Here is a 15,365-nt window from a genome sequence, read left to right on the forward strand (position 1 = left end):
TAACCTCATTTCGAGGTTAGGTTTCATCTTAACATTCTTAATAAATTTACTTATTATAGTCTTCAACACGTAATTCAGGAATATTTTGAAGTATACTATACCCACGTATTCGTCTTGTGCTCACTCTTGGCATTTTTTCCCACTTATTTTGTCACTTTTCCAAAAAATAATGGAAATATTTTTGACGCTTGACACTTTACGTTGAATATTGGGTGATTTGGAGTCAACCCACTTTAGTCCCCAAAATTAATGGAGCGCCATCTACTGGCAAGTTTGGCTGTTAAATCGGGATCCAGACGGGGCCAAATTTAACAACCACAAAACTGTGTGCCCGATCTGGCCCAAATCGGAAATAAGGCAAAAATTTGGCAATTTCTGCACGGGAAGTGATTTTTAACGAATTTATGGATCTTTTTTTAAATCACATCTTATGTTGATAAATCTTCTTTCGTATCCTGCATAGTCTGATCACAAAATGGGATTTTTTCATTTCTCATTATTTTTTGTGCAATAAAAATTAGAATATTCGATTTTACAAGAAAATCAAAAAAGTTTTCATGATAATCTGTTAGGGCTTTTAAAAAGCAATGCTTTTATTCACTTGACTTTTTTCATACCGTACGTTGTTTGGCTCAAAATTTTTATTTTTGATTGATTTAAAAAATTTTGAAAATGCTATAACTGAGAATTTTTTTTTTGCATAAAAAAAGTCATCAGGATTAATTACTTGGCTCTCTGAGTACTATTAATAGCCGTAAATAAAAATGTTAAGTATAAAAAAATGGTCCAAAGATTTTTTCAAAGGCTCTAACTTCTTGAAATTTTATCCAAAATGGCTGTTTAGCGAACTCGTCCTTTCTTTTCGAACTTATCGGATCTTTCTTTTCTTATACTTTCACAATCTTAAATGATGGAAATAAGAAAAATTAGAGGCCCTTTTATTTTTTTATTAATTTCAGTTTTTAAACCATTCGAATTCTTTAAAGTAAAGCGCTGTTAATTTTCTCTGTAACATTGATATTTTATCCAATATAAATAAAATTGAAAATAAGGTTTCTTAAGTATAGTCTCAATTTCCTTATTCTCTGTCATTCTTTTAATTGGTGTAATTTCGTTTTGTGAGTCTTGTCGATTTTTCGTTGTGTATTTTTATGCTAAAAAATTTTTAAACCGTACACTATAAGGATAATTTCATTAAATACAAAAATCGAAACTTTAAGGGTCCGTCAGTAAACTGCATTAACAATTGCATTGGGGGGGGGGGGAGATCATGCTAAAAACTATGGTTCGGACGGGGGTTGGGGGTCAGTGAAAGAAAAGTTAAGAACTTAGATAACATTTATTATGTTTCCTTATTCTTAACTTTTAAACAATTGTTATTTTTTTCTCTGTTTCTCAGAAACCCCTTTTTCTTTTTTTTTCGCTTAACTGCTTTTTGGTAGAAAGTCTACTATTATATTTACTTAAAATTGCTCCTTTCTAATTGAAAATTCATGTATTTTGCTAAAAATTTGTCTTCTTGAACCGAAAATTAATTTTCTGCGTCGAAAATTCATCATTTTTTATTAAAAATGCAACTGTTTGGGTCTGCATCAATCTATTTGGGTTGATGATTCAGCAATTTGGTAAAAAATTGAACTAATGGGTTGAAAATTAATTTTTTTATTTCAAAGTAAACAATTTTTATAACCGATAAACTGGTTTAATGAAAATTTAACTTTATGTCAGAAAATTCACTTTTTTTATTAAAAAATCATATTTTTAGTTAACAATTCGACCTTTTTATAGGTAAATCGTCCTCCCAGTTTTAATATTCAAAAATTTTGTAAAGAATTAATATGTCTTTTGAAAGCTCGTCTTATTTTGGTAGATCATTAATATAATGCTGGAAAATCATTTCTTTGGTGAAAAATTTAACTATTTTGTTCGCAATTTATCTTCTTTAGTTGAAAATTAAACGACTTGGTTAAAAGTTGAACTTTATCATTAAAAATTCATATTTTTAGTACTCACCCTGATCTTTGGGGTTGACTCTTTTGTTGAAAATTAATCTTTTTTTAACATGTAACAATTTTCTTGATATTTTGGGTTTTTTCTTTTGTTCAAAATAAATTTTTTAATTAAAAATTGCAATTTTTCATTTTTGTTAGAAATGTATCCTCCATAAGTTTAAAGTTCAATTCTTTGGTAGAAAATTCAGTTATTTTGTTAAAATTCATCTTTTTGGTCGAAAATTAATTTTCTTGATTTTTTTACATCGTCTTTTTATTAAAAATACAATTTTTATGGTATAAATTAGTCTATTTCGATTAAGGATTTAACAATATGGTAGATAATTAAAGTAAGATACGTTTGTAGACTTCCGTTTCCGGCACAAAAGCGTAAAGTAGTGGGAATTGTTGATGCTGAGTTTTTCTGACATTGTGTTGAAATTTGAGGTAAGTGGATTGTGGAAGTGTGTAAAAGGGTGTAAGTGTGAGAGATTAATTGAGGGATTGTGACATTGAAAAGGGGAGGTAGATATTTTGGACGATTGAGACAGATTTGTGTGGAATTTTGTTTGGAGATTGTGACAGGGTGGGAGGACTGTGTTGATCGAATTGGTAGTAGCAGGGTCGGGCAGCGACAAAGAAAGGCGAGACAGGTACCAGACAGCGACGGTAGATAGAGCCAGGGAAGTATAAAAGGCGGAAAAATTTGAATTTTGTTAATGGCTAGCGGAGCGAGTATCTCCGCGAAAGAAACAGATCTAGAGCAGGAACTGCTCAGTACGCCAAAAGAGGAGATCAAGGAAAGGAAGGCAAGGTGGAAATATAAAAAAAACTATAGAAAAGGAGAGACTAAGAGCAAAAAGCGGTAGCAAAAAGCGGTAGACGGTAGCGGAGATGAAAGTGGAGTTTTGATGAAAGAGGAAAGACTAAAGGAAATTCGAGAAGTGATGATAGAGGTAATGGGGATTTATGAAGAAAAGCAGGAGAAAAGGCGAAAGGAATTAAAGAAGGAAATTAGGGGGGAAATGGCTACAGTTAAGAAAGAAATAAAAGAATGGGAAGAAATCAGGGAAAAGTGAGAAAAGAGGATGCAGTCATTGGAGCAAAAACTAGAGAAGCAGGAAGAAGATAATAATAAAAAGGTAGAGGAGATTCGAGGTAGGATGAAGAAACTTGAAAGCTCGAACGGGGATTGTGGTGGGGGCGATAGTGGGAATAAGGAGATGTAAAGGCTCAAAAAAATAGAACAAAGAACAGAAAGGAAAGAGAGGAAAGAAAGAAAATTAAACAATGTGATAAAGGGTATAAGATTAGAGGGGATGGAGCTGAAGAAAGGGGTGAACGAAGTACTAAAAGGATTGATGCTAAGGTAGACATAGAGGACATTCGAAATGCAGGAAGGGAAGATCGAAGAGGGGAGATAATGGTACTGGTGAAACTAAAGAAATGGGAACATAAGAGGCAGGTGATGACAAAGGAGAGGTTATGATGTGGTAGTCCAGAGAGAATAGAGGATGATTTGACATTAGTAGAAAGAAAGATGCAGTATAAATTAGGTAAAATAGCGGAAGACGATAGAAAAAAGGGAAAGAGACCATGGGTTAAGTATGGGAGAATACAGATAGATGGAGTATGGTGGGATTGGGACGAAGAAAGGGAACAGATAGTAAGAAATGAGATGCAGGGAAACTAGAAAAGGAAGGAACCGGAGATAGAAAAATAAGAAATAGTAAGAAGGAAAAAAAGATGAGAAAAGAAAGTAGGGAAGAATGAAAGATTTGTTGCTGGAATATAGCAGGATTGGAGAGAAAGGATAGGGATTTTATGAGAAATTTGACACAATGGGATGTAGCTATAATGATGGAGAAGTGGCTAGATGAAAAGGGATGGGAAAGAGTAAGGGGAAGGTTACCAAGAGATTACAAATGGCAAGTGCAAAATGCAAAGAGGAAGAATAAAAAGGGCAGATCAATGGGAGGAATGGTAATGGGAATAAGGAATGAATGTATAACAGGGAAATATAAGAAAGACAGGGAAGAACAATAAGAAGGATTAATAGTAGAAGAGGCAATGATGGGAGGAAAGAAGTGGAAGGTAGTGGGGATTTACGTGAACGGTGATGTGCAGGAGAAAGCAGAGAAGATTAAAGAAATAATTGAAGAAAAGAAAGAAGAGATTAGGCTGATAATAAGTGGGGATCTCAATGCGAGAACGGGAGACAAACGAGGAAGGGAATGGGGAAAAGAGAGAGGAAGAAAATCCAAAGATAAGTTACTAAATGGGGAGGGGAAAAAGTTGTTAAAGAGCTTGGAGGAGTTGGGATGGTATATCTTAAACGGAAATATAGAAGGGGATGAGAAAGGAGAATATACACGCTCAGGAATTGAAAGGTGAATGGTAATTGATTATGTGATAGTGAATGATGGGGTAAGAGAGAAGGTTAAGAAACTAGAGGTAGGTGAATATATTGATTCGGATCACTTTTCCTTAATAGTGACATTAGAGGGATAAAAAAGAAATAGCAATATGAGTAAAAAGGGAGCAAATGTGAAAAGTGTAGGAAAAGGGGATTGGTCAAGGGAAGGAATTATGAAAGTGGAGAAAAGAAAAAAGTAATGGGGAAGAATATAGGGAAAAAAGGAAAGAGTATACTAAGTTGTGTTATAAAAAGAAAGAGGGAGAGAATAAAAGGTTTAACGAAGAGGCGGAGAAAGCTTGCACGGAAGAAGAGGTATGGAAGATAGTAAATAGAGAAATAAAAAGAAGAAATAAAGTAAACCAAGATATTGAAATGATAGAATATAAGAAATATTTTTTAGACTTGCTAGGAGGAATAGAGAGAAAATTTATAAAGGGAGGAAAATAGGGTAGAGAAAGAGATGAGGAAGAGGATATTTCAAGGGAAGAAATAGTTAAGGTTTCAGGAATAATAAAGGATGGAAAGGCCCCTGGTATAGATGAGATTCCAAATGAAGTATGAAAATATGGAGGGGAGGAACTAGAGAAATAATCATGTATAATGTGTAGTAGACTATGGAGAGGAGAGGGGTGGCCAGAGTTATGGAAAGAAGGAGTAACTATACCAATAGTCAAGACAGGCAAGGGAGAGGAGGTTAAAGATTATAGGGGGTGACGTTGATGCCAACACTGTATAAAGTATATGTAACTATTTTGTTGGAGAGATTGAAGATAGAAGTTGACGAAAAAAAGATCGAGTGACCGAATCAGACAAGATTTATAGAAGGAGTGGGGGTAATGGACAACATATATGTTCTGAACTATCTAGTAAATAAGAGATTAAAAAGGGAAAAAGGGGCAATGATAGCAATGTTCGTGGACTTGAAGGCGGCGTTTGACTCATTAGACCGAGGAGAAATAGAAAAAGTTATGATAAAATAAAGGATAAGAGAGGATTAATAAAGAGAGTATCCGAAATTTGTAGAGAAACAAAAGCAGGGTAAAGGTAGGAGAGCAAGTAGGAGATAGTTTATGGTTGGTGAGAGGTGTGAGACAAGCATGTCCTCTGAGCCCGCTTTTATTTAACTTATTAATATCAGACTTGGAAGAAGAAATTAGGAGAAAGGGTTGGCGAGGAGTTAGGATAGGGAAGGAAAAGATATGTACCCTGGCATACGCAGACGACATAGTGTTGATGGCAGAGGATGAAGAAGGGATGGCAAGATTAATTACAGGATTAGAGAAATACTTAGATGGGAAAAAGCTTAATGTAAATGTGGAAAAAACAAAGATAATGAGGTTTAGCAAAGAAGGGGGAAGGAAAAAAGAATGGACAGGGAGATGGAAAGGAATAAAGTTTGAAGAAGTAAAAGAGCATAAATATTTGGGATATATCTTGCAAACGAATGGAGATCATACAGCTCATATAAGAGAAAATATAAAAAAGCAGCAGGGGTAATGCAACAGATATTGGGAATAGGAAAAAAAAGTTTTAAAAAATTGGAGAAGAAGAATGTGGTTATTTGAAACGCTGGTATGTCCGGCATTAGGTTATGGAGCAGAGATATGGAGATGCAAAGAAAGAAAAAATATTGAGAGTTTACAAGAAAGGTATATAAGGTGGCCACTAGGGGCTGACTGGAGGACGCCAGGATAAATGGTGAGAGAAGAAGCGTAAAGGGATAACTTAATTGTTAGAGCGGGAAAGAGGACATGAAAATTTGAGACGAAGCTGAGGAAGGGAAAGGGAGGGGAGTTGTCGAGAAAGTATTTGATGGAGGTAGAAGAGAGGAGAGGGAGAGCGATCGCATTAACGCGATGGGAAGAAGAAAGGAGGGATTTCTTAAATGATAGAGAAATAGAAGACGGGACAGGAGTAAACTATGAAGAATTGAAAAATTATTTTAATTCTTCAGAATTCTTTCCTTTTCCGTTTTTTTTTTTAATAACCTTAGTTGCTGAGATACACCCCTATACGCCTTATATTTCTTTTGAATTTGGTTGGATTCTTCGATTCTGTAAATCATTTTTATAAACTATTTGGATTACTTTGAAGTTGTGAATTCTGATGAGCATGAGAATTTCAAGTAATTAACTGCCCTCAAACTTTTAAAATTAAACTTTAATTAAATTGAAATTTATCATTTTTCTCAATTTTCGATTCAAAATATAATTTCTACTTTAATACAGTTCAAGATTTATTTTTTAAATCTGTTTTTTCTCCTTCTATTTTATAGATTTTTCTATAAGACTTTCTAGACTTGTGGGCATAAAACCAATTTGTTTTCATTAAAATTATTATATTTATTCGAAAATTTAAGTTTCAGGTCGTACTTATTTTGGAACAATAAAACTGCAACAAGATTTATTATATAATAGAAAAATCTACAAGGTATTACAAGGACAAACGTCCTGTCTTTCAAATAAAATATTAAACTATATTAAATTCAAAATTGGGAAAAATAAAAAGAAAAAGTAAAATCTGAAGACCAATTCAGTGACATATTAATGACAGAATACTGGAAAAATTTAACCAACCATTGTTATGTATGCTGAAATTTCAGCACCAATATCTGGATTTTTTTCGGTACACTGTCAATTTTAATTTCACTCCATGAAACGATTTTATTGAAAGAGAAATATTAAAATTAATATAAAAAAAGAATAATCCCAAGTCTCGTCTGAACCTTCAGCGTTAGACCTCGGCGATATGTAATTCGGTTCGCGCACGAGTACTTTCTATAACCCATGGTAGTTCAATTATTTAATATCCGTGAGTGCGACAAATCCTAATCATTGCTGTGCTAGTGTGTAGTGATAGGATAGTGCAACTGCACTGTTTCCACTGTGCACCTACCTATCTAAAGATGACCTCTGACTACAGGGGCGGCATCTCACAAAGTAATACAACTCAAAACTTATTAAATTCCTCCCACAATGAAAACCTATAAAAACTGTCCTACGACAGAGTAACACAACAGGATCAGTTCCCTAAGAAAGATCAAGCAATAATAGCAGATACAATCGATGGTTTAACGACAAAAGATTATACAATCGCCATTGGAAAAATCGTCAAACCTGATAATGTGTTATTCGCCTCAAAAACTTCCAACGGTAGAATTTATGTCGTCTTAAGTAAACAAGAATTTGTTGACAAACTCACGGAGACAGGTACGAAAATAAACATAAACGCTCACACGCTGACACTTAGACCACTGTTATCCAAAGTCAAGAGAATAATTATTTCTAACGTATGTCCCATTATACCGCATTACGTCATCGAAGATAAAATTAAGGCTCTCAATATTACCCCAGTTTCTCAAATCACTTGTATCAGAGCAAGCATCAATGAACCAGATTACGCACGCGTAATGAGCTTCAGGCGACAAGTATATATAAACCCTGAAGATATAACTAACCTTCCGGACAATATGAAAATTGATTATGACAGCACTACATACTGTATCTACTTTTCCAACGAGAAATTAACTTGTTTCTTATAAATAGAAGAAGGACACCTTACTAAACACTTTTCAATACAAGATGTAAACAAGTACTCACACAAAGATACATTGATTAAACTTGAAATTACTCAAATTCAAAATAACAAACAAATGGACACAGCGGAAGCAGAAACTTCATCCTCCCTCACGCATTTAATGCCCTCTCCAATTCCACCCAACAGTCCAAAATTCAAGAGAAAGCACAGCCTACTATCCAGCTCTACACTGTCCACTCATGACGATGAGCAAGCCAAGGTGGAAAACTTTGCAGACCCCATCGAAGACGGTACTTTAATCAAAGCCCAAGGAAAGCGCACAAAAAAAATAGTCAAAAAGCCATGTCCTCAATAAGCAATTGATGATCAACTTGCTCCAGGCAAGAATTTCTTCTTCATAAACTTCAATATATATCCGCTTGATTTCGATGAATTAGCATCCTTTCTCAGAGATTCCTATGGAAGCCCGAACATACCAGAGCTAGCTTTGAAATACACTACTGACACATTGAGCCTAATCACCATGCTCAGAGATGCTTACCCCCACCTCGTGGATCGCTAACTGAAAGCTCGCATAACCAAAATTATGAAAAGTTTTGGAATCCTCGACTCTACATATGATCCTAGCTCAAACGACGAACAAGAATTCAACAGTTCGGAATCTTTACATTCTTCAAAATGAACCCTTTCTCTCGAACAACGAAGCTACTCAAAATACTCTATTGGAATACAAGAAGTTTTCTAAAGCGTAAAGAAGAGAAACAAAAATCTCTCCTAGATATTGACATTCTCGCATGTGTCGAAAGCTGGCTACATCAAAACATCACAAACATTAACTTTCCAGAATTTGTGAACTACAGGTTAGATAGGACGTATTCAACTGTAGAAGATATTTTACTAATAATTGGCTGTAGTTTCGCTTATTGCGAAATAAAAAAAATCGACGTTCCCGACAAAGCATTTAAAACTTGCGGAATTAAAATCAATAATGTTAATCCAGCTGTTAGTCGAGTTGTACGTTACAGAGCCCCAGCTATCGTATTTTATCTCAAATAGTGGGATAAAGTTTTAAAAAATTTTAAGAAGGAAAATAATTGTATAATTGTTAGCGATTTTAACGCTCATCATATAGATTGTAACTGTAATAAAACTGACACAAAATGAGAAAATATAATTGAATGCAAAGACAAAAATAATTTGTTTGTACATAATAACGATACTTATTCCCACATTAATTCTACTTCCATATCGAACGTCGATTTAATTCTCTCAAGTAAAAATATCGCTAATAAAATAGACGTTTAAGTGAATGACGAGACTTGGGGCTCAGATCACTACCCAATCTACGTTAACTTCAGTACTGAAAGACACATTTACCATAAAAAAGTCATAAAATTAGATCAACACAAACAAACTGGAACAATGTAATGCAACATTTAAATAACTCTTTTGAAAAATTTTTAACAAGTGATTACGATAATCTAAGCGCCAGCCACAAATACGAATATTTTGTCAATTAAGTGACTGAAGCTATTACGGGCAATACGCTAAAAAAGAAAATTGTAAATATCAAATTTCATAGAAATCCCGTACCTTGGTGGGATGAGGAGTGTTCCGAAGTTAAAAAGCAAAAAATGCCGCTTTTAAGGTATGGGAAAAAACTAAAAATCTCAACGATCTCATAGAGTACAAAAGACTCCTTGCACTGTCCAAAAAAGCTTTCAAGAAAAAAAAGAAAGAAAGCTTTGTCCTCCAATTAAAACTCGACCTGATCCTAACTATTTATCTAATTGCCAACCTAATGCTTTTCTTGAAAGTCCCTTCAGCTTTGTTGAATTCGATCATGCTTTAGACTCTCGCAACACTGACTCATCTCCAGGCTTAGATCGCATAGATTATTACACGCTAAAAAGACTCCCAGTTAAATACAAACTCCTTCTTCTCGATATTTACAATGAAATATATAGTACTTGTTATTTCCCTACAGAGTGGAAGAAGTCTTATGTACATTTCATTGCAAAACCCGAAAATAAAGTCTATAAACCGACTACTCTAACCTCGGCATTATGTAAGCTGTTTGAAACTTTAATAAGAAAAATAAATTTCAATGGTGGATTGAACTTCAAAATATATTACCAAACAATCAAAGTGGATTTCGTAAGGGGCAATCATGCCATGACAATTTGTTAAACTTAACTATCACTGTCCGGACAGCTTTGCGCAAAAAGGAAGATATGTTTACAGCATTCCTTGATGTGAAAGGAGCTTTTGATAACGTCAACATTAAAATACTACTTAATAAACTCGCAAATATTGGCTATCCTTCCATACTAGTCAAGTTTATAAGCTTTATAATGATGGAAAGATTTGTTTACACAGACGAACTCAGTGAACCTAAACTAGCGTGCAAAGGGGTTCCGCAAGGAGGAGTTTTAAGTCCTCTTTTATATATAATATATGTTGCTGAAATTGTTAAGAATACGCCAGAATAACGATATCTCAATTTGCAGATGACATCGCGCTATACTGTAGTAATATATCCTCACTGCAAAAAGCCCTAAACCAAGTTAAACAAAATCTTGCTGATATAGACCTTTTCCTCGCACCCGAAAAAACTATTTTTTTACACTTGAATAACATTGGAATTAAACCCAGAGAAACGGTTATTAAAATAGATGATTTAATATTCAAGTCCAGTGAATCCACCAGGTCCCTTGGAATAATTTTCGATTACAAGCTCTCATTTGACTCACAACTAAACAAAGTAAAGTCACATTGTGCTAGAGCATATAACATAGTTAAATACTTTCAACTAATCTGGTGGGGAGCAGATCCCACTACCCTTCTCACACTTTACAAGAGCTATGCAAGATCTATACTATATTACGCAATCTATGTATACTATCCTAAACGCAAATATCAACAGAAAAAACTAGAAGGTATACAATACAATGCCATAAGAATAGCGCTTGCATTTCGCAAATCGACACCGACGAAAATACTCATTGCCGAATCCAAACTACCGTCATACATAAAGTCATACCGTCATACCGTCATACATAAAGAAATCAAGAAACTATAATATGTATGTATACGATCATAACATAATCGCGAATTCAATGCCGTTTATAAGGATTACTGATCTAAAAAATAATCAACGTTTAAGTCTAAGTAGAATATGTAATGACTTAGACTCTCCAAATACTATGGTATTCTATAAGGACGGTAGTAAAAATCCATCAGCTCTGTCAACAGGTTCGGCGTGCGTCAATCTTTAAAAAAATATCGTGATTAAAAGAAGCCTGAACCAAAAAGCTTCAGTCTTTACAGTGGAATGTATCGCAGTAAGAGACGCACTAGACCTAGCTCTGAACAACACCAATGCCTGCAACGTCGTTATGTGTGACTCGCTCAATGTTCAGGAATGCCTACAAAATCTACTTTTCAATATTAATACAAATCCGTATCGGTACGAAATGAAGCTCAAATACTTTTAATTTCAGCAACGCAAAAGCGAAAGTGGTTACATCCAAATATACTGGATTCCTTCTCACGCAACGATAACAGGTAACTAACTTGCAGACACATAGGCAAAACAGGCGGCAAGCGATAGGCCAAATGATATAGATAAACTACCGTTTCAGACCTGAAAGAATTCTTCAAATTTAGCATGAAGACAAATACAAAAATGTCGCTCTTTAATACAGACCCCAACAAAGGATAAACATATTTTATCTTTATTGCAGAGACTGTGACAGGTCGTGGTTCTATAAAAAGAAAGATTTCGCGCGACCTAATTGTTACAATCAACCGACTTCGAGCGGATCATTACAATCTTAATGCCTCTCTCGCAAGAGTATCTATAATATATGATCCCAACTATTCATGTTCATTCATCTCTCGGGATATTGATCATATATTATGGAGTTGTCCTTTATACTCCGATCGAAGAGCGGTAATGATTATTCAACTTTCTCAAATAAATCATCAATCTTCTTTCTGTACAAAAGCTCTGATTAAAGAGCCCAATATTGTAGCGTGTTCATACATACTAAATTTTCTTCAAAACTGTACATTGCGTATCTAGATTATTCACTGTTATAATATCGTACATATAAACGTATCACAGCAATCTAACCTAATGTAAAATATTTCACACACATGTAAATTAACTCCATCTTTGTATATCTCACCCACTAGGAAGCGAATAAATCTCTAAAGGATTTCTAAGCTATCAATACAAAAAACAGAATGATCCCAATAATTATTAAGTAAAAAATGTACCCTTGGTGGCAAGAAAAATATATAAATTTTAGAAATTAGAAAGATGCAATTTAAAAGTAATTCTGGCTTTTATTATTATTTATCTGGAAAAGAGGCAAGCAGAATAATTTTTTGTGATTCAAGAAAAATGCGTTATAAAACAATGAAAACCTTAAATTGCATAATTGTCTAAATTCAATGTAAAATTGTATTGAAACTTTTCAGATCTATGCAAACAGTCTAGTTACTGGTTTTTGTAATTATTCAAATTATGATAAAAAAAAATACGTTTCAAATAATAAAAAAAGGAATTTTAATATAATTTTGATAAATAATTAAATGAGTAGTGAAAACCTTCAATTTTTCCTCGGGATTAAATGAAAATTGTCAATTCGACACTACAGAGAAGTGTAAATATTATTTCAGTTATACCTTAATAATGCGAAAAAATAATAGAATATTTTAGGATTTAAAAATAAACGTAGAAGAAATTTATACAGTGAAGTATTCGAACTTTCTATTCACTATGTTTGTAAAAATGATATATTTTAAAATAATTTTAAAAATTTCGATACAATTCTAAAATATGACAAGAATTTTGTTAAACTTCTTTACATAGTATCTCGAAAACTTCTCTTTTAAAAGAAAACAGACGAGGAATTAATTTAACTAAACTTTATTAAATTTTTAAATTTAATTAAATTCTGAATTAAACTGAAATTTATTTACTTTTTTAATTTATCTCAATTTCATTGAAATTTTTTATGTAGTTTTAAAAAATAATTTTTTAATTTTCACTGAAAATCTAAAGTACGAAAAGGTTTTTTTTTTAATTTATGTAGTATTTCGAAAATTACCCTTTTTAAAAATGAAACCGTAACAGAAATTAATTAATTTTAACATAATAATAAATATAATAATTTTAGGCCCTCATAAATTTCAATATTTTCGGCGTGCAGAGACAGCCACGAGTCAGATTTAGATATGGCTGGCGTAGGGATAGAAAATCGAAACAATAAGTCGACTTTCGACTTTGTCATCGACTTTGAATTTCTCGACTTTCAAAGTCGATTAATCGAGACGTAAAGTCGACTATGGCCCACTGTCTCGAGTTTTTTGTACCGCAGATTTTTTTATTTATAGTTAGATCCTACAATAGTTTGCGCTAAAAGTTTATTTTTTCACTGTCAAGAGTGGGGTGACATCGGAAAACGAGGTTTAAAAGTAGAATAGATTTTTTATTTTTTTGTTTATTTAATTCTTATTGTAATGTAAACAGCGGAAAAAATGTCGATTTTTTTTATTTCTTTTTTTAACTTTTTGACGAAATTTTTCTCCTACTTTTCATCCCTGGGATGTATTGCGCAAGGATATGAGAAAGATAAAAAAATGTTAACTTGTATAGTTAATTGTTATAAACAAATTGCATTAACAAATACTTGACATCAGGGGTTAAACCTCTTCAAAGTATATTTCTGCTCTGAAATCGCTTGCTTTCATCGTTAGGATGATGCGTTAACATTAAAATTTAGGATTAAATGTTATTTATTTATTTTATAAAGACGAAGGCCGATTATTTGTTACTACAATTTGTTTATAACGATTAACTATGTATGTTAACAATTTTTTTTATACTCCTGTGCATTAAATCTAAGGGACGAGAAGTATAAGAAAATTTCTGTCTAGATGATAAAAAATGAAAGTAAGAAAATCGATATTTTTTTCGCTGCTTGCATTGAATTAATAAAGAACGATACAAAAAAAATCTACTTTCGCCATTTTCTAAAAAATGTAGTTCTAAATTTTTAAAAATCTAAAATCGGTACGTAATTGCGTTCTGAATGTCATTTTGAACCTCGTTTTCTGATTTCACCCCACTATGCGGTCCTATGCTTTGTGTTCGTGTGGGACACGTGCGGATAGCTTGACTGCACTGTCTCGCACAGCAACAGCTGGAAAGCAGACTGCAAATGTATTTTGGATTTAGCGCGCCGTCGAAAGAAGTCGAAAAGTCGAGCGAAAAAAGTCGACTTCGGGGGTTGCTATACAATCGAACTAAATCTCGATTCACCTAAATTTAATTTCAACTAAAATTCTACACTTTGTGCACAGCGGATGGTTTTGCTCGAAGGAGGGTCGTGTGCATAGTTTGAAAGTAGGATGCGGTGACTGAGTTGTACCAAAAATATACGGTTGGCGGCGTGACATGCAGACTCCGAGTCATCGATAAAGAAGAGCTGACAATAATTTAAAAAACAATAAATGTAATAAATTTGAATGAAATTATAAGTTTTTTTTAATTTAGTAGAGTGAAATTGGATAAATGTAAAGGTAATTAAATAAGTTCGAAAATAGTTACATAAAGTGAAAAGTGACCGGTCAATAAAAAGTGTATTTTTTCGTAATTTTTTATTTTGATTCGCCGTGAATGATTTTCTGCATGGGGTTATAGATTTTTTGTTTATTTTAAATTTACAAATTGTATTGAGATTCATTAGTATCTGTGCACGAAAAACGTGAAGCTGTTGTTCAAAAATTTAATAGTGTTATATTAATTTAAGACTATGTGCGTGACAATATTTTGTTAAAAGCTTTATCACAGTTATTAGGTACGATGAGGCGTCGTTCGCTAATGTCGAAGGCTTTTAATTAGGATTTTTCAAAACTTGAATTATACGAATATGCATATATCTTATAATAATATGCATTAGGTCATTAGACATCGATAAAAGAATGTCATTCATATTTTGTGGAGCAGTACTTTAACTGCTTCATTTGAAACTATATTGTTATAATTATAGCAACAAAAAAGTTAAGGGAATTTTTAACAAATTTTTTGTATAACTTTTTTATTATAACTTGAGTACATTTAATTGCATTTTGAAAAATAATAAAACTTCACATATATTAGTAAGTTTTAAGTTTGTAAACATTCAAAAAGTCTAAAAAAAATTTTTTAAATCTTAAACAGAAATAAACTGGAATTTAATTTTTTAAATGATATACAGTTAACATTATATTTATTTATGTATTCGATAAGTTGTAGCATGATAAAAGTCAATTACAAATAGTAGAAAATTTAAGAATGAAAGCATACTTAAAAAAAGGAACATTATTAAAAGTAGTAAATGAACTATTGCAGTAATTACTATCAG

General features: G+C 32.9%; 1 protein-coding gene across 1 annotated transcript in view; it reads left to right on the forward strand.

Moving 5' to 3' along the window:
* The window catches only part of LOC117180557 (esterase E4-like), a 59,107-nt gene that overhangs the window by 13,377 nt on the left and 30,365 nt on the right, over window positions 1-15,365 (forward strand). The window contains exons 4-5 of the mRNA XM_033373052.1: window positions 7,417-7,619; window positions 8,073-8,237. Coding sequence (XP_033228943.1) covers window positions 7,417-7,619; window positions 8,073-8,237 — 368 coding nt within the window. The remainder of the gene's footprint in view (window positions 1-7,416; window positions 7,620-8,072; window positions 8,238-15,365) is intronic.

The sequence above is a fragment of the Belonocnema kinseyi genome, chromosome 9 (assembly GCF_010883055.1).
Source record: "Belonocnema kinseyi isolate 2016_QV_RU_SX_M_011 chromosome 9, B_treatae_v1, whole genome shotgun sequence".
NCBI lineage: Eukaryota > Metazoa > Arthropoda > Insecta > Hymenoptera > Cynipidae > Belonocnema > Belonocnema kinseyi.